Source organism: Grus americana, chromosome Z (assembly GCF_028858705.1).
Source record: "Grus americana isolate bGruAme1 chromosome Z, bGruAme1.mat, whole genome shotgun sequence".
Classification (NCBI taxonomy): Eukaryota; Metazoa; Chordata; class Aves; order Gruiformes; family Gruidae; genus Grus; species Grus americana.
Genome location: NC_072891.1, coordinates 44,761,895 through 44,786,277, shown reverse-complemented (window position 1 = coordinate 44,786,277; position 24,383 = coordinate 44,761,895). Strand labels below are relative to the sequence as shown.

The window sequence follows — 24,383 nt, the reverse complement described above, 5'->3', positions numbered from 1 at the left end:
TCTGTCTAGATATTAGTCTTGTGTTTCAGTCTGATTCCCATTGTGTTTCTCTCCACTGATTCATCTAACAATTATGTCTAAAATTGACATCATTTTACATTATTGTATTCAGTTACTAGAGGAGTACAACGAAATTATTTCTGTGACTGTGCTAGGTGTTAGGTATGGTGAAACATGCTTTATTTTTACAAGTTCAAGTCCTTTTCTATGCTCAGATATAACTGAACGCCTTTGTAGTATCACAATGCCTAGTATTATTACAATGAAATAAAACTTGTATTTTACAACAGTAAAGCAAATCAGCTGAAACAGCTTGGAGTGTTACATGTTAATAAAAAAGAAGAGTCAGTGCAGTATGAGAATTGGATAGAAATGCTCATAACTTCCAGCTAGTGACACTTTGAACTCCTTCTGCTTTTGGTTTTCCCAGGTGACAAAGTATTTTAACTGTAACTTACTGATAGTGTTAGTTAGTTCAGTTGTACAAACTGAAGATTTAAACAATGCCAAAGTTTATTTTCTTAGAACTACCTAAATATGTATTAATTATCATAATCTTATTTCCTTCATTCCCTTTGCTCTTAATAGGATATGTTGAATAAGAGGTGCTGAGGCAGTACATATTAGATTGATGTTCACAGCTCTGTTTAGGGAAAAGAAAGTTTGAGAGAGTTGTCTCCACTGTTTATGCTGTTTATTACCATAGTGCTGTAGACCTTATCGCTCAAATTATTTGTTGCCAGTGAGAGCAATGGGGCGTCCTATGAAAACTACACAGATGAGGTCTGTGGGAGTAAGAATACTAGTCATTTCTCTTGTACTTTCACTGTCTGAATTTAAAGAAACTTGTGCATTTTTGCCTTTACTGTGGGGGAGTGGTCTTGCAGTTCAGTTACCATTAACAGTGAGAGGCTGAGAATACTGAAGATAGGTGTTTGCCCCCAGAGGATGGTAAAGAGTCTTCTCTTCCACCCTCCTTACTTTATTTCACAGTGCAAACAGTAGTGACTTGTGCCAAACTGACCTAAGGCTAATCACCTTCCAATATTGGCAGAGATCCGGTGATGCTGAAGACTGACTTATTCATCTTTTGATTTTTAATTTTTCTTTTTTTCTTCACCAGAAGCAATATATTAGATGCTGACAATTTAAAAAAAAACAACCAGCAGACAAACAAAAACACAACCCACATATATTGAAAATGGTTTTGGGATTCTGTTTTATAAATGTATAGATGCTTCTCTTCCCCCCTGCCTCAGCAAAAAAATAAAAGATTATGAACGTAATCTGTTATTGATGGTATAGTTGCCTGTTAATGCTGATCAGCAGACTCATTTGCAAAATATCTTGCATGGTAACCTAGGTTTTATGTGGTAGTCTTCTGTGAATGAAGTGTCAAACACAGGGCTTGGTCCTGCTTATACCTTGTCATTTCACAAGTCCCAAGGTTCTGCTGAATGTGAGTGAAGCTGGTGAAGACCCCTGATTCATTTTTGCACCTCAGTCAGGCTTTTTATGTAAATATATCTCAGCCAAAATTGGCTCAGCATTCTTGAAAGTTTTATTATTGTGGCTGGAAAAGAGATATATTGTGCATTTGGATCATGTATGTATGTTGCTATAAAGGTTGTTTTGGGGGTCCTGGTACATTGGCTGTTGCATTCATGTCTTACTGTAGTGTAGTTTTTGCAGATCATCTAAATAGCATTACATCCCAGTAGGGGAAAGGAATTGTATAGCCTTTGATGCCTATATACTAGTAATACTAGATACCGTTTGGTTATGTTCTATGAACGGTTTTTGTTTCCTTGTCCTTATGGGTAAATAGCAGCTTCTAGAAATGTGGGACAGGGCTTGATTTAAGATAAACTGATTTGAAGAACGACATTATTATGTCCTGTTAGAGTGTGTCCAGAGGAGGGTGACCAAGACAGTGAAATGTCTGCAGGGCAAGACTTCAGAGGACCAGTTGAGGTCACTTGGCTTGTTCAGCTTGGAGAACAGAACACTGGGGGGTGACCTCATCACAGCCTACAGCTTCCTCAAGGGTGGCAGCGGAGGTGCTGATCTCTCTCTGGTGACCAGTGATAGGACATGAGGAAATAGAATGAAGCTCTGTCAAGGGAAGTTCAGACTGGATATTAGGAAAAGGTTCTTTACTGAGAGGGTAGTCAGTCACTGGAACAGGGTCCCCCGGGAAGTGGTCAGAGCACCAAGCCTGTCAGAGTTCAAGGAGCATCTGGATGATGCTCTTTGTCATGTGATTTAATTTTAGGTAATCCTGTGAGAAGCAGGGAGTTGCACTCAATGATCCTTATGGGTCCCTTTCAACTTGAGATATTCTATGATTCTATGAATATTGTTGTACTACAATATCAGCCTTCTGATGAGAATTAAGTTGTGGATCTCACTGTCACAACATATTGTGGAAAAGATGATGGTAAATGATACTACTCTTTGGTTAGGCACAGTATGGTAGTTCTTTGTTCTTCTGCATTAGTTTTGTGCCAAATTGTGAGTATTTCTGCTGTTTTTGTCTTGCTTTGAAATGCGTATTAAGAATAATTAACCAGAAGAATGCAGAATAGGAAGCAACTGCCTGAATAGCTGCTCTGCAGAAAAGACTTTATAGCTGTTAAATAAGTCAACACTGCTACATGAATATCTTCCCACATGAATTTCTCACTTTTTCTTATAAATAGGAATATAGCTTGCAGGATGTGGGGATTATCCTGTTGTTCCACTAAGTATAGATAAGAACTGGTGTGGAATATTCTGTCCAGTTTTGAGCCCCGCACTTACAAAATGATTTAATCGGATTTGAAAATCCAAAGAACGGTGGAAATGATTGGATTAGAAAACACAACCCTCAAGGAAAGATTAGCCTTACTGCAAATCTTTATTCTAAGGAGAACAACAATCTGTTGGTGTTGTCCATTGTGGACAGGACAATGAAGAAATAGGATAGTGAAACACTGGAATAGGTTTCTTGGGAAAAAAGTCACCGAGGACCTCTGAGAACAGACTGGATAAACATGTCAGGAATAATTCAGGTAAGTAACCCATTGTGGGAAGGAAGGGACTGAGTGACTTTCTGGAATACTTGCAAGTCTTAAATATTGCCAGTATAAAGGCTGACTTAAATGTTGTTTCCCCAAGAACTGGAACTAACTCTGTGTGAGTAGACTTTTAACTAACCAAGGTCAACTTCCTACCCAAACACAGACACTTTTTACCTCTGTTGTCTCTCAGACTCTCTCTTTTTTTAATCTGTTCTTTTTATTTCCTTCTTGTTATACTATAAAGTCTTTCAGTTAGAGACTCATCTTTAAAGCATGATACGGTGGGATTTTACTTTTTTAGTTCTGCCTATTATAAAATGTAATTATTAATAACTAATTGCAAGATTAATATTTTCCTATATGGAGTGAGAATTCCCTAGGATGTTTGGGAATGGATGCTTATTTTAAAGTAGTATGGTCAACTGAATTTTTAAAATGTTAAGTAGAGTGAATTTCTGACGGACTTCCTAACTGCCTGGGATCTTTTAAAAATACTTAGCCTACGGACTAGGCTTGTTAAATTTATCTGACTTTGTTATAATCAAGTCATTCTTTAGTGTTTTTCTTGAATATGTTCCTTTTAAGTTTTGTGTATTTTTTGCTTTCAGCGAGAGTGTTTTTCTAGAGAATAATAAATCTCAGTCAGAACTCAGAGCATAACCTGGTTATTATTGGCTAGGAAGGCAAGAAGGTATACAGTGGTCTTCCATGTTCAGTTGTTTTAATAAGGGTATGATTTCCTGGGCAGCTGAACAATGTGCCTATTCACCATGCCCTGGGCTGCAAATACATTTCGTGTAACTATGTCATGTGTTGAATGAGAAAGCAGAGCCACCTGAAAGGTAACTTTTGCCTGTGTGAAAAGGGGTGCTAGTTTTGACACATGGAAGGCAGCAAAAATATGTCTAAGAAGAGAGGTTACTTCTCTGTTGAGTTCCAGCAAAAGTATAGACAGATTTATTGTACTTGTGACATCGCATCTTCAGTCTTTCAGCAGTGGATTGCTTCAGTGTTGTGTGTGTGTGTGTATATATATATATTTCAGTGTATACTGACTAGTATATAATTACATACATACATTACAGTGTATATATAAGTAGTATATATACTAGTATATATGTATTGTCATGGATCCATGCCTGATTGAAGCCACAGTAGTCTTTAAATAGAATCAGATTTTTGTTACTGTTAGTTATGTAACTAGTGATATAGATGTGAAACTCTTCTGATTCTTATTATACAGAAAACAAATGACTATTTTCCATCTTCCTGTGGACAAAAAGTTGAGAAAACTTTAATAAAGCATTTCTAGATTGTGTAAAGCAGAATGTGCAGTGCAAGTGGGGTAATACATTAAATGTGAATTAAATAGCTTGTCCTTAAATCGTTAAAAAATATAGTTCAGTATTCAGTTACATAAATGTATAATATTAACTTTTTTGTTTAGTTCAAGGAAGAAATTGCTAAGCGTTTCAAGTCCCACATTGATCAGCTTGTGTTGATATTTGCTGGAAAAATTTTAAAAGATCAAGATACTTTGGCTCAGCATGGAATTCACGATGGACTCACTGTTCACCTGGTTATCAAAACACAAAACAGGTAACCTTACTGATGAGTGATCTTTTTACCTCTCAGAAGTAAAAATACTCTGAATTCTTAATGTGACAGCTTTCTGTTGGGCAAACCTAGATTTAACTAAATCACTTTAATCAGCTCCTTAGTCACAGTTGGTGCAGAATAACAGTCTGAAGTTACAGTGCTCTTTCTTTGGTTTATCTTGTGTTTTAATTGGAAACGTGTTTGTAAATGCAACTGTCCTGCTTTTTTGTTATTTAACTTCTTAGTTTTAGTGCTGAGTGCTGGCTGTATTTTTGCTCCATAGGTCTTGGATATCAGCTCTTACCATCCTTAAAGATATGTTGTGCGGCTTTTCTTTTCAAGCATGTAAACTTCTGGTGAATTCTCACTGTTTTGGTAAAACAAGGAAAGAAAATTTTTGGGAGAACTGCTTTAGTCTAACTTATCTGGCTGAACAGAAAGACTTGCATTTTAAGATTTTTTTTGTTTGTTTGTTTTGGTGAGGCAACTTTAAAATGATGATGAAAAAGTAACATCAGTTGAGCTATGTAATCTGCCCATTACTTCCTATGAAGTGCTCAAAAGGAAAGGGCTCAAATAAAAAGTCCTTTCAGCAAGTAGGGTAATGTGTTCCTCAGTTGCATCTAGCTTGCTTTGTCAATAATGTATCTGCTGTTTTAGACTGAAAGTGTTTTTGTTCCTCTTCCACTTGTTTCCTGTTTGTGGTGAGGATCTCCTCATGTGGGAAAATGTCAGATGGTAAAGGAAAGAGCATGGAACTTAGGAGAGAAAAGAAATATGGTTTCCCTTTCCAGGCCTCGCTAAATCACAAAGGCCTATTAGTAACATTAGCATTAAATTTAGGCACCTGTTGACATTAGCATTAACATTAAATGTAGGCACCTGTTGAAATTGATGTCTTCAATTGCATGCTCACATCCTGGTGGGACTATCCTCCTTGTCCTGGAGTCTTGTCTCTATCAAAACACTTTTCTTTGCACTGGCAGAGGTCTCCCTTCCTTGCCCTATGCCTCACTAGCCTGAAATTTAGGCCTGATAGCTGTCCCAATCATGTAAACAGTATTAGCTAGTACTGCGATTTTGTGCTCTGTGCATCTGAACTAGTATTCTGCTGTTGTTGTGACTTCTGCTTTTTTTGCCTGCAGTCTAGAGTGTGGCACAGCAACTTCATAAGCAGTGGTAGCAGCATGCTCTCGACTTGCACAGTCTTCAGAGCATTCATAGGTTGGACCTACAATGACTATACGTACTAAAGTACCAGTGCCACGCTCTTGTACCTTCTTGTACTTTGGCTAAAGGAGCACCCATGCACAATGCCACATTTATGACTTTTGGGGAATTTTTGGTATCCCTGCACCTGTCCTATCAGCATTGCAATTCATGTCTCCTCTCTCTCCCATTTTATTTATTAAAATGGTTTTAGAAGAGTGTATTACGATTAAAACATTCTGAAAATAATAGTGTCTCGGACAACGAAGTGCTGTGGAAAACTACAGAACCTTTGCATATATCTACCCTATGTTGAAATGAGGCAGTAATGTTTTCACGTACTAGCTTTGCTCAAATAAACTAAAAATATGCTCCTAAGACCTGCTAAAGAGAATTGTCAGGACAATGAAAATCACCTTTGAGAAAGTATAACATTGTCCTCAACCATCTCAGTATTCTTCTTACTAAAATACCTGGATTTTATGCTTGACCCAAAAGGCAAGACTTAGACCCTGCTGGTGTGGTCTGTCAGGTGCTGATTTTTGGCCATGAGTATCAAGATTGAATTGCTCCCAACCACTTTATGCCATTTACTTTTCTGTTAATTGTTGCTGCCATGTATTTGAATAAACAAAAGTTCTTTTCTTTTCCAAAACTAGATCTGATCTTTTCCCTTCTAAATGATATTAGATGTGTAACTTTCAAATAACAATCCTCCTATATTCTAAGCAATCCTTATTGAAAAGAGATAATTTTAATACTATGTGCTACATTTTCCAGAATGATACAGGCTTCCAGTGTAATCTTGTAACCTGGCCTATGCCATGTCAGAGTAGCAGTGAGTGATTAGCAATGGGCAGTGAAGATGCATTGAATTTCTGAATACAAAATTCCAAGTCAACAGCTATAATTTGTTTGTGAGTGTCAGGAGGAAACATAATGGCAAAGTGGATATAAAAAATGATGTGCACTTTACAGGAATTTCACTCACAGACTTGCAGCTGACAGACTTGACACTCAAACTGTTGTCTTGAGGGTATATACCCCTAATTTCCATAGAAGCACTATGAACTGTGAGTTTTCAGTCTTGTCTACTTTTCTGTGCTACTTTGAGAACCTTTCTTGTCCATTATGTGGAGAAGTACAGTCGCTTCTCAAAATCATTTCTCAGTTAAAAAAAACAGTTAGGGTTTTATACTTTTTTTTTTTTTGCTTATGGAGGAAAGATCTATGTGCTTTCTAGACCAAAGGAAAACAAATATCTCCAGCAGAAGATCCACGGTCAGTATACGGTCTATAATAGTCCTCACTGAAGTTACAGCTGCTTAGCTAATGGTAGCTGTCTTGTGTTCAAAGTTCTCAGCTGCTGTTAATGTTAAAGAGTATTAATGCTTGTTCTTCTGAGGAGTTTCACCCAATGCCTTATGGCAGGGCAGCTTATGTCAAAGCCAAGTATCCAGGTATTCACTTTCCTGGATTGTTAGTGTCTGTCTGGAAGGTTTCCTCTAGAACAGGTTTTCATTCAACAGTATCTGTATGTGTTTTGATAGACCTGAAAGTAAACAAGAAGGGAATACAAATTATAATACATAAAACTGAATTCATAGGAATCACTCTGGACTTAAGTTTTAGAAGAACTGTTAGATCTTGTGGACACATTAATTTCTCCTCCTTCACATACAGAACATCAGTAAGAACTTGAACGAGGTGATTTGATCCCATGACACCATATACCCTCATGACTTTGGCATGCCATGGTTTATTTACCTATTTACAAGAGTCCTGATCAAATTAGCAGGCCGGATGGACTACATATAAGCTAGTGTTGATGATTTGGTGAAAGAACTTGGGAAGCGTGCAAAGTATTTCATTGTTCCTTTTGGTTTCTGTCTGGTTTTGTTGGCTGATGTTTAGCCTGGGGTCAGAGAACTCTTAGAAATCTCAGGGAAGCCTCTGGACTTGAGGTGTCTTAGGCTTTTTTCTTTGTTTGAGTTTTTTGTTGGTTGGTTTGTTTGTTTTTCCCATCTTTGCTTTAGCGAATTTTACTATAGCTGAAACAAACTCTGAGATAAACTGAGGTATGAAATTTAGTGTACTGTCAAATCCTCAAATCTTTGTATGAGGTCTGAATTCGTAGTTTCTGTAAGCTATTTCATGCTGTAGTTTTACAAATCAGGCATTTATGAGATTGTTGAATGAGACTGGAGAACTGATCTGGGTTTCAAACTAGCCTCTTTTCCTTTGAATAGAGGCCAGGTTAGCTTTACACAAGCTCAGTTCCTTGATCTCTTTTACTACGTGGCAGCACCTATGTTTATGCCTCTGCAGTAGAAAGGTGTGGTGAGTATATGACTTGAGCAGCCTTTAGTGCCTGTGCTAAATTATGCTGGTTTTAACTTTGTGTAACTATGTTTTCACCCTGTTCTTAAAGTCTTAAAGGTTATTGAGATTTCTGATATTTGTCTTCTAATGAAATGAGACATTAACTGAATTTCACATTTGGGTAGGCATCCTATTACAGATGTGGCATGAAATAAATCTGGCATTAAATCTTGCTAGGCTTTATTTCTTCAAGCCCCAGGCATGTAATCAGTAGTATTTGAGTATACCTGAATAAGGCAAGGATCCTTAAAGCAAGGTAAGGACAGAGGAAACAATTCATTGGTGAGCATTCTGGGAATAGGGTGGGAAGGTGGTAATGGGTAATGGCAGTGGTGCCCATCCATTTTCTTACTGTTTCAAACTGTTCTGAATAACTGATGACATTACAGATATCTGAGAAAGACTTGTTACTGGAAGCCATCTAGAGATAATAGTGTGATTTTTGAGAAAGAATCAAAATGTAAATTAAGATTCTTGAGTATGACACTATTCCTGTATTTAATGGCATTATTTAAATTAACTTGTTAAACTTGCAACTTTTAAACTTGGGGTTTTTTTTTAGATCACAAGACCACCCAGCTCAACAAGCAAACACCACTGGGAGTACTGCTACCACATCAACATCGAGCAGTAGTACCTCAACAACATCTTCAACAAATAGTAACCCTTTTGGCTTGGGTAAGAATATTTGTTAGGTAGCATGGTGGGTGTCTTCTCTTGGATTCAGGTAATTGTCCTTGAAGCTTTATTCTAATGTAGACAGAACTTAAAAAAAAACCAAACCAACACACTGCCCAGAAAACTGATTACAGATATCTATGGTATTGGTTGTAGAAGGTTTCTGATCAGTAAGTTATTTCCTTAAAAGTTGTTTCCTTAATTTTATGTGCAGAACTTCAGACTTGTGCTATTTCACCTTCAGTAGCAAGGTGCCACTGACATTATATTCTGGCACTATGGGTGATGAAACTCCTTCCAATGAAACTTCCTTATGCTCCTTAAAAGTGCATCTGAGTTCCTGTGAGGAGAGTGCTGATGCAGTTGTACCTGTAACATGAAGCCAAGATCTGGAACACAAGTAACAAAATTACTGCTAATCTTAGAGTTCAGTATTTGTCAGGTTCCAAGTCTGATAGCGTTATCAGTCTTCTCTTTCATGAATAAAGAGGCTGCAGTTTATTGGCTTAAAAATACTATCTATTACCATAATCACAGTAGTTTTTGGTTCTTTTTTTAATGTCATTTGCTTTTGTAGGGTGGGGGAGAGGTAGAATTGCAAAGCTAACAATAGTAAGCAATTGCTTTTTTTGGGCATAAACTGTTCTTCAGATTAACTAGTACCTTCTGCAAATTTTTGTTTGAACTCAGAAAAGAAGGGGAGTTCAAAGCATGATTAGTTCTTGGTGCATTAGTAAGAGCAGCAGCTCTACTTTTAATTAGAATAGGGAATATGAGTCATATTGGGAGATCTCTCTTGGTTATAGTCTAACCAAGAGGAAACAGATAAATTATTATTATAAATGCATTAGAAGGTGTTTGGGCAGGGAGAACCAAAACTCAAACATTGCTTGTATCTTAGCTGTGGAAAATGAGAAGAAAAGCTGTTAGAATTGTAACAACTTACATTTCAGATGCAGTTTGGATTTTTAGTTATGTGTCTTGTTATTTAAAGAAGGAAATTCTTAGGGGATAACTCCTTAACAGCCTTGCAAAGATGGAGTTTTCATTCTTTTGAAGTGTGGGCTATATTCAAGTATTTTATATTTAGAAAGAACCTGTATGTGTTTAGAAGTGTACTAGAAGCTCAATTTTATTTTTTCAAAAATTTCAATTTTGTTTTTTTCATCCTCTTAAAGGTGGCCTTGGAGGTTTGGCAGGTCTGAGTAGCCTGGGCTTAAATACCTCCAACTTTTCAGAGTTGCAAAGTCAGATGCAACGGCAACTTATGTCCAACCCAGAAATGATGGTTCAGATAATGGAAAATCCATTTGTTCAGAGCATGCTTTCAAATCCTGACCTGATGAGGCAGTTAATTATGGCTAACCCTCAAATGCAGCAACTGATACAGAGAAATCCAGAAATCAGTCACATGCTGAATAATCCAGATATAATGAGACAGGTATGTAGAAGGATCTCTGTAAGTTCATGACCTTTGATTATACTGTAACGGTGAACGACGGAGCAGGAATTGGACATGCTTAGATGAGTGCTTAAACATTCTTGAAGTATTTAGACTTCTTAGAAAATGCATAAAAGGTTGCTGTAGGCAACCGATGTTTGTATTTGTAGTTGTTAATGTCTGAAATAGACTGATAATTCAGAAAATCTGCGGCATAGTTTTGAAAGACATTGAAGACTGTGTAATCATGTCTTCTGAGGTTAGAGCTGGATGTCCCTATGTGCACTTGAAACTTTCTGCTGTCTAGCCAACAATGAGTTTATGAAAGTAGTAATTCTCCAAAATACTACACATTTTCATTTTATCTAACTGTGAGTACTTCTGAGTGCTTTTAAATTTAGATGGTACATAAGATATGCTGTGTAGCAGAAGGTATCAAAACCAAATGGATACTTTTGAAAATGTAGATATTTATTTTAAACTTCATATTATAGACTACCTACTGTAACAATGTTAGAAATGGTAGGAGTGTATTGTGTTGAAAAGATGAAGAAAGAAAATAATAATTCATTCAAGGTTTTTCTTCTGTTTAGCCAGTGCTTCCTGACCCAACCAGCGTGGTGATGGTTGTAGTAGAATGCTGGCTAAATATCTAATTCAGTCGAGTCCCACTAAGCTGACAACTTGATTTGACTTTAACCATAATTTGAAACTAGGTTAGACAGTGGTAACTGACGTATTGCCAAATGCTGTTGTTTTCACTTTAGAATGGATTTCTTATTAATACAGATTAAATGTTCCACTTTCCTAGACACTAGAACTTGCTAGAAACCCTGCAATGATGCAGGAAATGATGCGAAACCAAGACCGAGCCTTGAGCAACCTTGAAAGTATACCAGGTGGATACAATGCCTTGCGACGTATGTACACAGATATTCAGGAGCCAATGTTGAATGCAGCACAGGAACAGGTGAGAAAAGATTGCAAATGCACTGAAAGTAAATATTTTTTAAAAAAATGCATAAGTAATGTAAGTGTCCAAATGTGTACTTGACAAAACAATTCTTGAAGCTTGAAGTCGCTATGTGGCCTTTTAATCTTGAGAGGAAAGATCTTAAAAAATTCCACGTTCTTCTAAGCTTGAAAAAATACAGATACTGCTTTGTGTGTTTGAAAACCAATTTAAAGTTAATGAATTTCTGTATTACTTAAATTTGAATTCCTTTAATTCTTTGCCTTAAAATTCTGAGGGCCAGGAAAGTTTTTTTTTAAGGGTGTGGTTAGTAACTTGGAACCTAAGATGAGAAGGAAAAAGGATTTGAATTTGGAAACCAGAATGCAGGATATAATCTTACTGTGATCAAAATACCAGTGTAGTAGCAACACTGCTTTCAAAAAGAAATGTGATTTAATTTTTTGGAGGTGCATCTCTCAGTATCATCACCACCTTTTCAGAATATTTACAATGAATTACTGTAGGATAGTGAGTATAACTGATGAAGAGCCATCAACATTTGTCTTCATGTGTAATTTTGGAAAGGTAACTTGCTATTTATAGCAGACTTAAAACCGGTTGGCTTTAGTAGATGATACAGGTTTGCTTTCCTTCTTCTGTAGTTTGGAGGTAACCCATTTGCTTCTTTAGTAAGCAATGCATCAACAGGAGGGGACAGTCATCCATCTCGTACAGAAAATAGAGATCCTCTACCAAACCCCTGGGCTCTTCAGTCCAACTCGCAGATTTCCACGACAAGTACCAGCACCAGTGGCGAGAGCGGTGGCGGTAGTAGTGATGGAAATAGCACCTCTGGCCATACAGGACAGAGCTCAACTGCACCAAATTTGGGACCTGGACTAGGAGGTGTGTTTGTTATTGCACTTCTATATATTTGAACATACTTGGAGTTTGCCGAGATGATTCTTTTGTTAGAAAGATTTTTTGATTCAAAGTTTTTATTGCTATTTACTTTCATAGAACATTTGACTAGTATCAAAGTCCTCTGTAGAAAAACAAACATGAAAAGTAAACTAAGAGTGGTAATAGTACTTGTGTATTGCCTTAAAATAACAAAGGTAGGGAATCTACATGAATGGTAATATTTTTCCTGTTTGGAGGCAAATGCAAAAACAGCTAATAATGTAGATGCTTAGTGGGACTGCTTGTTGGATGCAGCCTCTGTCTTAACTTGTAGGGTAGATGTGTGTGGTGGGTTGACCCCAGCTGGAGACCAGGTGCCCACCAAAGCTGCTCTGTCACTCCCCCTCCTCAACTGGATGGGAGAGAGAAAATACAACCAAAGGCTCGTGGGTTGAGATAAGGGCAGGGAGAGACCACTCACCAATTATTGTCACGGGCAAAACAGACTCAACTTAGGAAAAAATCAACTAATTTATTACCAAGAAAACAGAGTAGAGCAATGAGACATAAAACCAAATCTTAAAACACCTCCCCCCACACCTCCCTCCTTCCCCAGACTCAAATTTACTCTACCTCCTCCCCGCCAGTGGCACAGGGGGACAGGGAATGGGGGTTGCGGTAAGTTCATCACACACTGCCTTTGCTGCTCCTTCCCTCTCAGGGGAGGACTCCTCACACTCTCCCCCTGCTCCAGCATGGGGTCCCTCCCACGGGACACAGTCCTCCACCAACTTCTCCAACATGAGTCCTTCCCACGGGCTGCAGTCCTTCAGGAGCAGACTACTCTAGTGTGGGTCCCTTCCATGGGGTCACAAGTCCTGCCAGCAAACCTGCTCCAGCGTGGGCTCCTCTCTCCACAGGTCCTGCCAGGAGCCTGCTCCAGCATGGGCTTCCCACAGGGTCACAGCCTCCTTCGGGTGCCTCCACCTGCTCCAGTGTGGGGTCCTCCACGGGCTGCAGGTGGAATCTCTGCTCTACCATGGACCTCCATGGGCTGCAGGGGACAGCCTGCCTCACCATGGTCTTCCCCACAGTCTGCAGGGGAACCTCTGCTCCACTGCCTGGAGCACCTCCTGCCCCTCCTTCTTCACTGACCTTGGTGTCTGCAGAGTTTCTCACATCTTCTCTCTCTCTGCAAAAGCTACTGCTAGGTTGTAGTTTGTTTGGTTTTTTTTTCCTTCTTAACTCTATTATCCCAGAGGTGCTACTGTTGTTGCTGATGGGCTTGGCCTTGGCCAGCGGCAGGTCCGTCTTGGAGCCGGCTGGCATTGGCTCTGTTGGACAAAGGGGAGGATTCTAGCAGCTTCTCGCAGAAGCCACCCCTGTAGCCTCCCCACTACCAAACTTTGCCAGGCAAACACAAACCAATGTGTCAGTGTAAGCAGAACCACACTGAGGTGTATTTCAGGGACTAAAACTTTTAGAAACCAAGTGATTATATCCTGGTTTTAGGTAGTCTAATTCATCTGATGATAGCCAGGATGTGTACTAAAGTGGCTTTTGCTTTTTTTTTTTTTAAGCTGGTATGTTCAACACACCAGGAATGCAGAGCTTGTTACAGCAGATAACAGAAAACCCACAACTTATGCAGAATATGTTGTCTGCACCCTATATGAGAAGCATGATGCAGTCATTAAGCCAGAATCCTGATTTTGCAGTACAGGTAAACGCATTTGGTTTAGTAATGTATTGTGTGCCTTCAAGTAAAAAAAGAGTTGAATCTATGATACAGTTAAATTTTCACTTGTGCCACCATTTCAACATTGCCTATAGTGAATAGCCCAGTTTTTAATGTTAATGCCTACCTCACTGAAATGATCTACTTTCATTTAAAAATTTATTGCAGTGAGCTTCTTCAATTTGTAGACATCACACAGGCATGCTTCTAAATTAACTTGTAAGTTTGTGTTTTGTACAAGTCCTAAACTTGTGACCCAGCATAAGATCCAGTTAGACAAAAGCAAATGCTTTTGTTGTAAATTAAGGTAGATCTGCCAGTAAATAAATACTCCCACTAGTGTGGGAGGAGAGAAGTGAAGGGAGGGGATTTGATGCCATACCTACGCATTATTCTGGTTTTAGCTTCTCTTTTGTGACCCATGCTCACTGTAGAAGTGCAGATGCTGTTTTATGAACGGTATCATAGAAGTACTTTCAAATTTTACTGAAAGCAGTAATATCCAAAGTCAAATTCTGAACTGAGATTAAAAAACTGTGATCTTTTCTGTATTAAATACTCACTTGGAAAATATCCCTGACTTCAGGTGATGTTTACAGGGAAACTATCACTTAGATCTGTGGTGGAGGCTGAGCAGAAAAGGTTTTTCTTGTAATTTAAATGAGGTTGTCTTGGCAACTATCTGGCAATTTGTTCACTTAAAAGATTGAAAAACAATCAAAGGAAAACAAACCACCACCACCACCCCCCCCCCCAAAAAAAAAAAAACCCACCACAAACCTGCAATGTGTTCAGACTGGTGATGCATAACAAGTTTTGGTCAAAGGAGAAGTAGATGATTATTATTCTGTAAGGTTTTTTTCATAGACAATTATTACTTACCATGTAAGTAGTTGTCTTAAAACCCCCTGAGGATTTTTACTGCTTGATCTTTGAAGTTAAGTATTTTTGTCCCATAGATGATGTTGAATAATCCTTTATTTGCTGGAAATCCTCAACTTCAGGAACAAATGAGACAACAACTTCCAACTTTTCTTCAGCAAGTAAGATGAAATACTAGCTGCTAATAAATGTGTGCAAGTCAGCAATATTTTCAATAAACTGGTGTCTTTCTTTGATTTGGCTAAAAGCTAGATTCTGTAATATATTCTCATTAGCTTTAGACACCAAGTTAGATTGTCCCTTGCTAATAAATTCTTGCTTAATATCTCCATCCCTTCCAAAAGTAATCCTGACTTTTAGTGGATATTTTTGTCTGCGGCTAGCAAAACCACTTAGATTTGCTTGCTCTTCTTTGCTTAGAAGGAATAATTGTTCTTACTGTGCACCAGCCAGAGAACACCTGTTTGCAATGTGATTTGTTTCACCAATTAAAAAGATTAGTACTTTTCCAACTGCTAGAATGAAGTTTCATTATGCTTTCCTCTTACGTCTTCAAACCTGCATTAAGTATTTGGGTAAAGAGATCTTAGAGCATCCCTTGAAAGACCCAAGACCTTAGCTAATTCGAAAGAAGTGGGTTCTGAAGCTTTGTGCCTGTAAAGATTGCCCTACCACCATTTTCCCCTCTTAATAACATTATACTTCCATCCCAGGTATCTGCTTGGTATTAGCTGCCACAGTGTGTAGGAGTACTGTGTTCCCTAAATAGGAGCAATCAAGATTTTTTTTTTTTTAGGAATTGAAAACTTAATCCAGTTCCCAAGTTCCATCATTAGGCAGACCTTGTAAATCAGAGTAAATGTGTGTTGCCAGGATCTGACTGCACACAGGCAGTTTTGAGTAAAATAATTAACACATACATGAATTACAGTAGCAAGGTCAGTGTTCAGAAGAAACTGTTTAAATTGTTTCAACCACATGAATGGCTGTAGTGTCATAATACCACTTCTTTGTGATGACTCAGTAGTATCTGAGGAGCTAGCACCACATGTATGTTTTGAAATCTGTGAATAAATAGTAATTAATGAAGGGACAGTAGGAATGATTTCAGTTTCCTTTGGATATCTCCTGTTAGTATCACCTTGGGGTTTATCTGCACAGCTAGTTCTGTTGTATTCACTTATCTTAGGTCAGATGATCAGCAGCATTAGCAGGTAAAGTGGAGAAATATTTGGGTGTTCTCAGAATGTTGACAGTATTGCAGCTCATACTTCCTTGCTTATGTACTGGCATTTATATTATTGGACTGGATGAGAGAAACCATGCCGTGTTTCTCTGCGTGATGGAAGGCATCATTTGCAATAAAGGACAATTGCCCAGCAGAACTAGGAAAACTAACCTGTGAGCTACTCCATCTGCAGCTTTTATACAAGTCTTTACAAGAATTGCTGCTACTTAACAGCTGGAACTAATAACACTAATAGAGACAAGATCCAGGTCACATAAGTGTTCTGAGACTTATTGGGCCACCATTTCTGTAAAACAACTCCAAATATCAGACAGTAAGTCATAATTTAAATATTTTCTTAAAGTAATTGCAGGAGCTTTCTTTAGGGAACACAAAATGTTTTCCTCTTCAAATTTTGGATAAACTTTGCCAGCTGTATAGTTATTCTCTGACTTTTGCTATGAGGAAGGCAAAAATCCAAGAGATGAATGGAGAATATTAACAATTTGCTGTGCTGAAGTCTCATTATGGACCCATATTCCAGACCAAAGTTTTTCATATCCTGTTCTGCAATTCTGCTCTGCACCAGAAGTGTGACCTTAATTTGTGTATTTCTACGTGAATCAAAAACACTTTTGCAGCAGAAGGAATTTGGTCTAGTTGTCAAAATGAAGGCTGCTAAGATTAGTAAGCGTGTCTGCTATTTGAAGTCAGTCTGGCTACCAAGACTGTGTCATTTGTGACTGAAACACATTACTTTTTCACTTACCTGTGGCATCTCTAAGCAGAAGGGGGCATAAGCCATTAGTTTCAGTTTTGCATCTAAAATAGTTAGGTTTCTGGACATTTAATTTCAGAAGTGAAAAGGATTTACTTTTTAAATTACCTGTGGATAGGAAAGCCAGTTTTTGAGTCACAGTAGAGTGAGAGCCTTTGCATATTATACATTTGGTTGCTAGTATGTTGTGCAGTGTATTTGTTTGCATTTCTCTAGGCTGTGAGGGCACTACAGATATGAAGACATGAACAAAGAGTCATGCTCACACTGCTGTGGTCTGAATTTAGCTAGGAAAAAGAAATATGGTATAACTTTTTCTTGGATATCTATTGGTCAAGTTTCATTGTGTTCAGTGTTGTTGCTTACCAGTAGTATGATATAGGAGACTAATTCTAGAATGGTGTTGCATTAATACAGTCCTATGGCTTTGAAAGATGAAGCCTGCTAGAAGAGGTAATGAAAAATAGTTTTCCTTGTGTACTTCTCATTTGAAAGGCTTTGTCCATGTCTAGAGAGTTCATTGATCACCACCTATGAAAGTTTTCTCAAAAAACAAAAAGTACCTGAAGGATTTCATGTAAATATTCAAATATAAAGTTGAAAAACAAGTTCTGGAATGATGTCGGACTCTATAAAACATCTAGTGATAAAGATTAACGTTAAACATGCATATGATTAAGAGTTTCTCTCCTTTTTCTTAGATGCAGAATCCTGACACATTATCAGCTATGTCAAACCCTAGAGCAATGCAGGCTTTGCTACAGATTCAGCAGGGCTTGCAAACACTAGCAGCAGAAGCACCAGGGCTTATACCAGGGTAAGAATTGGTCTTACAAATTTAGACAAGAAGGTTAACAAAAGTTCTTGTGTTACATTGTTCATACTTTATATGTGTAGAGACTTATCCAGTTTTTATTAAAGACTACTCCTCCTGCCTTTTTTAGTGTAACTAAACTTGTAGAATCTGTCACATTTCACCTGCTATGCACTTCTAAACAGTAACAACTCTGGTCTTAGTACTTTACTTACATTGTCATCCACTCTTTGATAAGATTTTTACTCAGTAATTAAATAAATTAGAAGAGACAAGCTAGTATTTATTATTCAAGTGGTGTATTTCTTTTTCTGTCACTTGTGCAGATTTAATCCCAGTTTAGGTGGATTCGGAAGCACTGGAGCTCCTACAGGTTCCACTGTACCTAGTTCTGTTCCTAGTGAAAGTACCAATCCAGCATCAGGAACTGCTGAACCTGGTCACCAGCAGTTTGTCCAGCAAATGTTGCAGGCACTTGCTGGTGCAAATGCTCAGGTAACGTACATCACTATAATCTAGATTTTTTTTTTTTTAATTCTTACTTTACTTTTTCTTTGTAAACCATTAGAAAGGAGGCTGATGTTTGAGGGGAGAGCTTCCTGGATACTTCCAGTCAAAGGAGAGCAGAGGAGGCTTAAAAGTGTTGTGCAAGTAAATGCTGGAAAAACATCAAAACTGAGTAAAAGTGTCCTCTGAACTGTTGATTTTTACACACTCATCTTCATACCCTTGAATTTCTGAAATGCTTGGAAAGATTGACACAGATTGAGATACACTGACAAGTGCAAAGAGAAAAGCTGAAGCACGCTGAACACCATTGCCTGTGTGCTTTTGGTCTGTATTGCTAGCTGCTATTCTCTAGCAGTGACTAAGCCTCTGTTCCACATTTTAGAATAGCCACGCTCTGGTTATGTGGAGCCTGAATTCGTTGTATGGCTTCACTGACATCCTGCAGGTGCAGAGTGCGGTGCATTTTGTTAACATCCTGAGTGGGATTAAGGGTTTCCAGAGAGCTCCAGAAGTCAAGCAAAGGTAGCAGCTTTGCCAGTAGTTGTAGGGTGGTGAGCAAGACTGGCTTGAAAGGAGACATGCTGTTAACTCCCAAGAGTGCTGTGTGAAACAGCACCCTTACACTGGCACATACCTGGCGTAGTGGCAGACTGCTGGTGGAAGGGACAGTCCTGCTTTTTCCTCCTCTGTTGCCATGAGGTGAGTTTCAGAGCAGCCCGCTGAACTGACATTTTTCTCTTGTTATCTGACCACGAGGAGGTGTTGGTCAGTGTCACCACAGGAAACCACATTCTCATACCTTTCAGCTTATCATGCTGTCACATCTTACACAACTAAGTCAACATTCTGTTTAATTTTACTGGGGGAAGCAGATGGGGGGCATTTCTTAAATTTCAGGTTACATCTTTACATTTGATTTGGAACCATATGCAGATTTTAAATACTGGTAGTAATTTCTTGACATATGAAAATGTTGAATTAGAACAAAAGGAAAATTAGCAGTAGCTGCACAAGTTTTGTGTTGACATCTAAATAGACTCATTGATTTCAAAAAGTGACTTCTCAGTATTATTCCAGCATATTATTTTTCTGTAATTGCTCTGATTCAAAAATGCCTCTGAACTGAAAATCATACCAGTGAAATCATGCAGAATTTTGCCATATGTTTGTGTGAGCAGGATCATCCCATAAAGCACAGCTGTTGGTTTTCCTTAGACTAAAGCTTTCTAACTATTAGAATTTTGGTAATTTTAGTCAACAAATACTTGGAGCATTAAAAAGGAGGTGAATTTTTTATGTCAAGGAGGAGAAAAAAGCCTATGATGTTCACTGTTGCCAACAGTGACATCATTATCCTTGCTGCTCTACATTACTAGGTTGAACTCTGTTTCATTTTAAAAAAAATACCTATCCGCATGTCTTTAAGAAACTGTTCGTGGGACATAAATTTACCCAATTTAATTTTAATTCTGTTTTGTCAAACGAGCAGCTTTTCCTGTAGTTCAAGAATGTCATCTAAGTGTAGATACTTTTAAAAACTGGAGCTGCTCTGACTCGTTAAAAAATAATTCAATTGTGAATTAATTTATGTCATAGTGTAGTTTTAGGATCTTGAAAAAAATGTAGACAGAAATTAGTACAGACAGGGAGTGGTGCAGCACCAGCTATGTTTAAATCCTGCACTTTGCTAAATGTGTGTTATGCTTTTATACCTTGAAATTTTGTTCTCAGCAGATACAAAATCCAGAAGTTCGATTTCAGCAACAACTGGAGCAGCTGAGTGCAATGGGCTTTCTGAATCGTGAAGCAAACTTACAAGCGCTAATAGCAACAGGAGGGGATATCAACGCAGCTATTGAAAGGCTGCTTGGCTCTCAGCCTTCATAGCAGTGTTTCTTTAACTTGAAAAAATGTAATTTATTTTTGATAACAGCTCTTAAATCTTTAAAATATTTGCTTTATTTCATTCTGACTCTTGGGTTTGTCTTGTTATAACTAAAATCAGTCTGATGCATTTTAAGGTGGTGTGCAGTAGTTTTCTTCAAACAGTGGGAATCAATGCATTTTCACTCTTGCATGCATCACACTTCTTTTGTTCTGCATTATTTGTGATTTTTTTTGACACAATATCAGCTTTTACAGTTGGTTGAACTGGTTTTGTCTGACCTACAACTGTCCAATTTATTTACTACTTAAACATTAGCCTTCAGTAGTAATTTATGTAGAATACAAATTAAAAAGAAAACAAATTAATTGAAGTTACAATTTGTGAGTACCGATACTGCTTATTGTGATTCTGGCATGTATTTTTTTTGCTAGCAAAATGCTGTAAAATTTATACCACTTGAGTAATCTACCATTTTTTGCTTTAATTTGTATGAAGTATAAACAATATATACAATGGGGACAGCTCATTTCTAGAGATTTACACACTGCAATAGAATGAGATTACAAGTAATGCAAAAAAGCCGAGGGGGGAGCGGGGGGGAAGTCGTAAGACATGTTTTGGTGTAGAATCTTCCAGCATCTTTGGTAACCATCTCAGCAAAAATGCTTGAGCAAGTCCATTTAAAATATACTAGAATTACTGTTCTGGTTACCTCTTTACATCTAACTGTACAGAAACTTGCATTGTAACACTGTCTCAATATTCACAAAGATTAAATTGCCTTTATCATTGTGCAAAGTGAAGGGGCGCTGCATTGTGCTCTGGAACTGCTTCTAAGGCTTTTTTGGCTTGTTCCATTGAGATTCTAACATGTATTCTGATTTGTAATTGGAAACATTACTTTCATGGTCATGTGATATTCTAATTACTTTTAACCACCATGTAAAAAATACTGTATATCTTTTGAGGTTTTATTGGTAGTTACTTTTGTGCACAGGTAATAAATGAATTAAAAATCTTTAAGTATCTTGTCACAGTGTTTTTGCAGGTGATGATTACCTAGAATTCAAGATGACTGACCAGCGTAAGAGTTGGCATTTGAGAGTAAGCTCAGGGAATATTCACCAGTTCTGGGCTAAGATTTGTAAATGACCCTGGGAGTGTGAGGTGGAGGGAGGAGAGTAAGAGGCATATGATCTTGAAGAGTACTAGCTTAGATAAAGTGGGGGTAACAGAATAAAAGACACTACTGTGTGTGTTACTGAATAGCATCTGCTTTTTGTAGGTCTTCCACCTCAGCGTAGTTGTGAACATGCTTACTGAATTCCTGTATTGCTTTTAAACACTTAGTTTGAACAGTCTTTTTCTTTTGATGGTACAAGTATAATTTCAGTTTGCTCTCAAAAATTGCTTGCAAATGGTTTAAAACTACTCATTTTAACTCAAAGTTGTTAATCAGTTTGATAAAGCAAGATGTTGAGCACACTTCAGCATACAGTGAAATTTTAAAAACTTTTGGCAAAGTCAAGTATGCATTTTTGTTGGCAGTAACTGCATTGTATTCTTACCACAGAAGAGAAGTTTCACTCGCTGTCCAGTCATCTTGTCTCTTGCTTTGCAAGTACGTAAATTGATCGAATACTGCTGATGCATGGTACTGGGAAAAGTTCAAGAAACTCTCTTCGTTGGCAGCATCTGCCTTTGGATCAAAGGCTCATAGAAGCGGCAGCACAGAGTCTTAAATATAAATAAAATGAAATATATTGGTAAGATGAATTTAATATAATCAAAACCTTTTAAAATACTTACGGTTTGAGTATAAAGTTATTCTTTTATTTCCTAGCCAGTGATCGGACCCATCATCATACCTTCACAGTGACTTCTGTTGGGTGGGTAGCTTTGATTGCATGGAGTACAAGGCTGTGATAGGGAAGTCAGAGAGAGCAAGTAGTTTCTGTAGACTAATCACCATCTTTTAACAGTTATTTTCACATTATTAAGATCTTCAAAGTAACTAATTTTACTTGACTTTATATTGTTCCTTATTGAGGAACTTGCCTTAAGAAAAGTAAGATCCCTCTAAAAGGCAGGTCCTTTTAGGAACACAATCTGTACCATCCAAAAAGGGCTACTGTCAAATGAAAGGGAATCATTTTTACCAGGCTTTACCAAGACACTAAAACAATGAATCTAAGTAGTGCGAACACCGTGGTGGGTTGACTGGCTGGAGGCCAGGTGCCTGCCAAAGCTGCTCTGTCACTGCCCTCAGCTGGACAGGCAGGGAGAAATTGTTCACTAATTACTGTCAAAGGCAAAAGAGACTCAATAAAATTAATAACCAATAAAATCAGAGCAGAGTAATGAGAAGTAAAACCAAATCTTAAAACACCTCCCCCCACCTCTCCCTTCTTCCCAGGCTCAATTTCACTCCTGATTTCTCTCCTTCCTCCCCCCCACCCCGCAGCAGCACAGGGGGACAGGGAATGGGGGTTGTGGTCAGTTCATCACACGTTGTCTCTGCTGCTCCTTCCTCCTCAGGGGGAGGACTCCTCACACTCTGCCCCTGCTCCAGCATGGGGTCCCTCCTGTGGGAGACAGCCCTCCACCACTTTCTCCAGGGTGAGTCCTTCCCACAGGCTGCAGCTCTTCATGAACTGCTCCAGTGTGGGTCCCTTCCCACGAGGTGTGGACCTTCAGAACAGACTGCTCCAATGTGGGTCCCCCACGGGGTCACAAGTCCTGCCAGCAAACCTGCTCCAGCATGGGCTCCTTGGTCCACAGGTCCTGCCAGGAGCCTGCTCCAGTGTGGGCTTCCCATGGGGTCACAGTGTCCTTTGGGTACATCCACCTGCTCCGGCGTGGGGTCCTCCACGGGCTGCAGGTGGAATCACTGCTCCCCATCATCCTCCATGGGCTGCAGGGGGACAGCCTGCCTCACCATGGTCTTCTCCAGGGGCTGCAGGGGGATCTCTGCTGCAGCACCTAGAGCACCTCCTCCCCCTCCTGCACTGACCTTGGTGTATGCAGAGTTTCTTACATCTTCTCACTCTGGCTGCAAAAAGCTACTGCTAGGGTTTGGGGTTTTTTTCCTTAATTCTGTTATCCCAGAGGAGCTACCACCATCGTTGATAGGCTGGGCCTTGGCCAGCGGTGGGTCTATCTTGGAGCTGGCTGGCATTGGCTCTGTCAGACGGGAAGCTTCTCGCAGAAGCCAGCCCTGTAGCCTCCCCATTACCAAAACCTTGCCACACAAAACCAGTGCAAGCAGTTTTTTGAGAAAACATTCAGTTCACCTATGTAAGTATTTCAGTTGCATGTTACAAACTAAGAGATGCTATATTTGAAGTCCAACTTCATTGCAATCCAACAAGAGATGAAGTTTGACCTAAATTCCACAATGAGCTCTTGAGCTAAGTTCCCTTCTTGAAGTACAATCAATATTTATCAGTAACTGTTGCCAACTAGTAACAACAGTTCCTAACTTTCTTGTAAGTAGTGGTAAAACTGCCTTGCCTGACCATCAAACTACTGCTAGAGAAAGTAACTGCTGCAAAAAGAAAAAAGCTGAAAGTCATGGTAGTGTGAGCTGACAGATGCCATTTAAAAGATTTAAAATGTGTACATTCAAATCAAATACTGTTACACTACTACTGGGAACATGACAGCAAGATGGCTAGTTTTGTAAAGGATGTAGTCTAATTCTCTCCTTGGTTCAGTGCCTGCAGGATAAAATAACCACCTCAATTTAGAACTGAGCTGGCAGGCAGCTGTTCCTTTGCCTGTATAGATAACCTGTGCAGTTTAAGACGACTCCACCCTTCCTGTGTTTCATGTAGGAATGGATACTGCTATTGGGATCTAACATTTCATTTTTACATCCTCAATATAGCACTGTGAAATGCTTATGCTGTAGTAGGCAACAGTATTTATGCAGCGCGTTACAAACTGCTTAGCACACGTTCTTGAGGAGGTACAGTGTGTGTACCTTCCATAGATAGCTTGTGCTCGTGGCAAAGAGGAAAAGCAATTTCTGATTCCAGATGTTTCCTTCTTAGTTTTTGCTGCCTTTGCTAAATGTATTTCAAAATATAGGCAGAAAACTTGCATCCAAATAACCTGAGCTAAATATAAATAACTTGCCTAATTAACCTGAATTGCAACTAATCTGAATACAACATCCCTAATATAGTGTTATTTCATTTAAAAAAAAAGAGGTAAATTAAATATTGTAGGATTGTGTTTGGGCAGGTAAATGAAACTTATGTACAATCTTTCGTACAGGAAAAGATTCTGCAATCTTTTCCTTCCACTGTATG

The 24,383-nt window shown here is 38.6% G+C and overlaps 1 protein-coding gene across 2 annotated transcripts in view; it reads left to right on the top strand.

Moving 5' to 3' along the window:
• The window catches only part of UBQLN1 (ubiquilin 1), a 29,954-nt gene extending 8,856 nt beyond the window's left edge, over window positions 1-21,098 (top strand). The window contains exons 2-11 of one of the 2 annotated variants that reach the window (XM_054809273.1): window positions 4,510-4,661; window positions 8,815-8,930; window positions 10,109-10,371; window positions 11,183-11,341; window positions 11,989-12,232; window positions 13,810-13,952; window positions 14,927-15,010; window positions 17,557-17,672; window positions 17,996-18,164; window positions 19,914-21,098. In XM_054809273.1, the coding sequence (XP_054665248.1) occupies window positions 4,510-4,661; window positions 8,815-8,930; window positions 10,109-10,371; window positions 11,183-11,341; window positions 11,989-12,232; window positions 13,810-13,952; window positions 14,927-15,010; window positions 17,557-17,672; window positions 17,996-18,164; window positions 19,914-20,066 (1,599 nt within the window). In that variant the 3' untranslated portion in view covers window positions 20,067-21,098. Of the gene's footprint in view, window positions 1-4,509; window positions 4,662-8,814; window positions 8,931-10,108; window positions 10,372-11,182; window positions 11,342-11,988; window positions 12,233-13,809; window positions 13,953-14,926; window positions 15,011-17,556; window positions 17,673-17,995; window positions 18,165-19,910 lie in introns of both variants that reach the window. The other variant, XM_054809272.1, reaches the window with a different exon arrangement.
• Window positions 21,099-24,383: the final 3,285 nt, after the last annotated feature.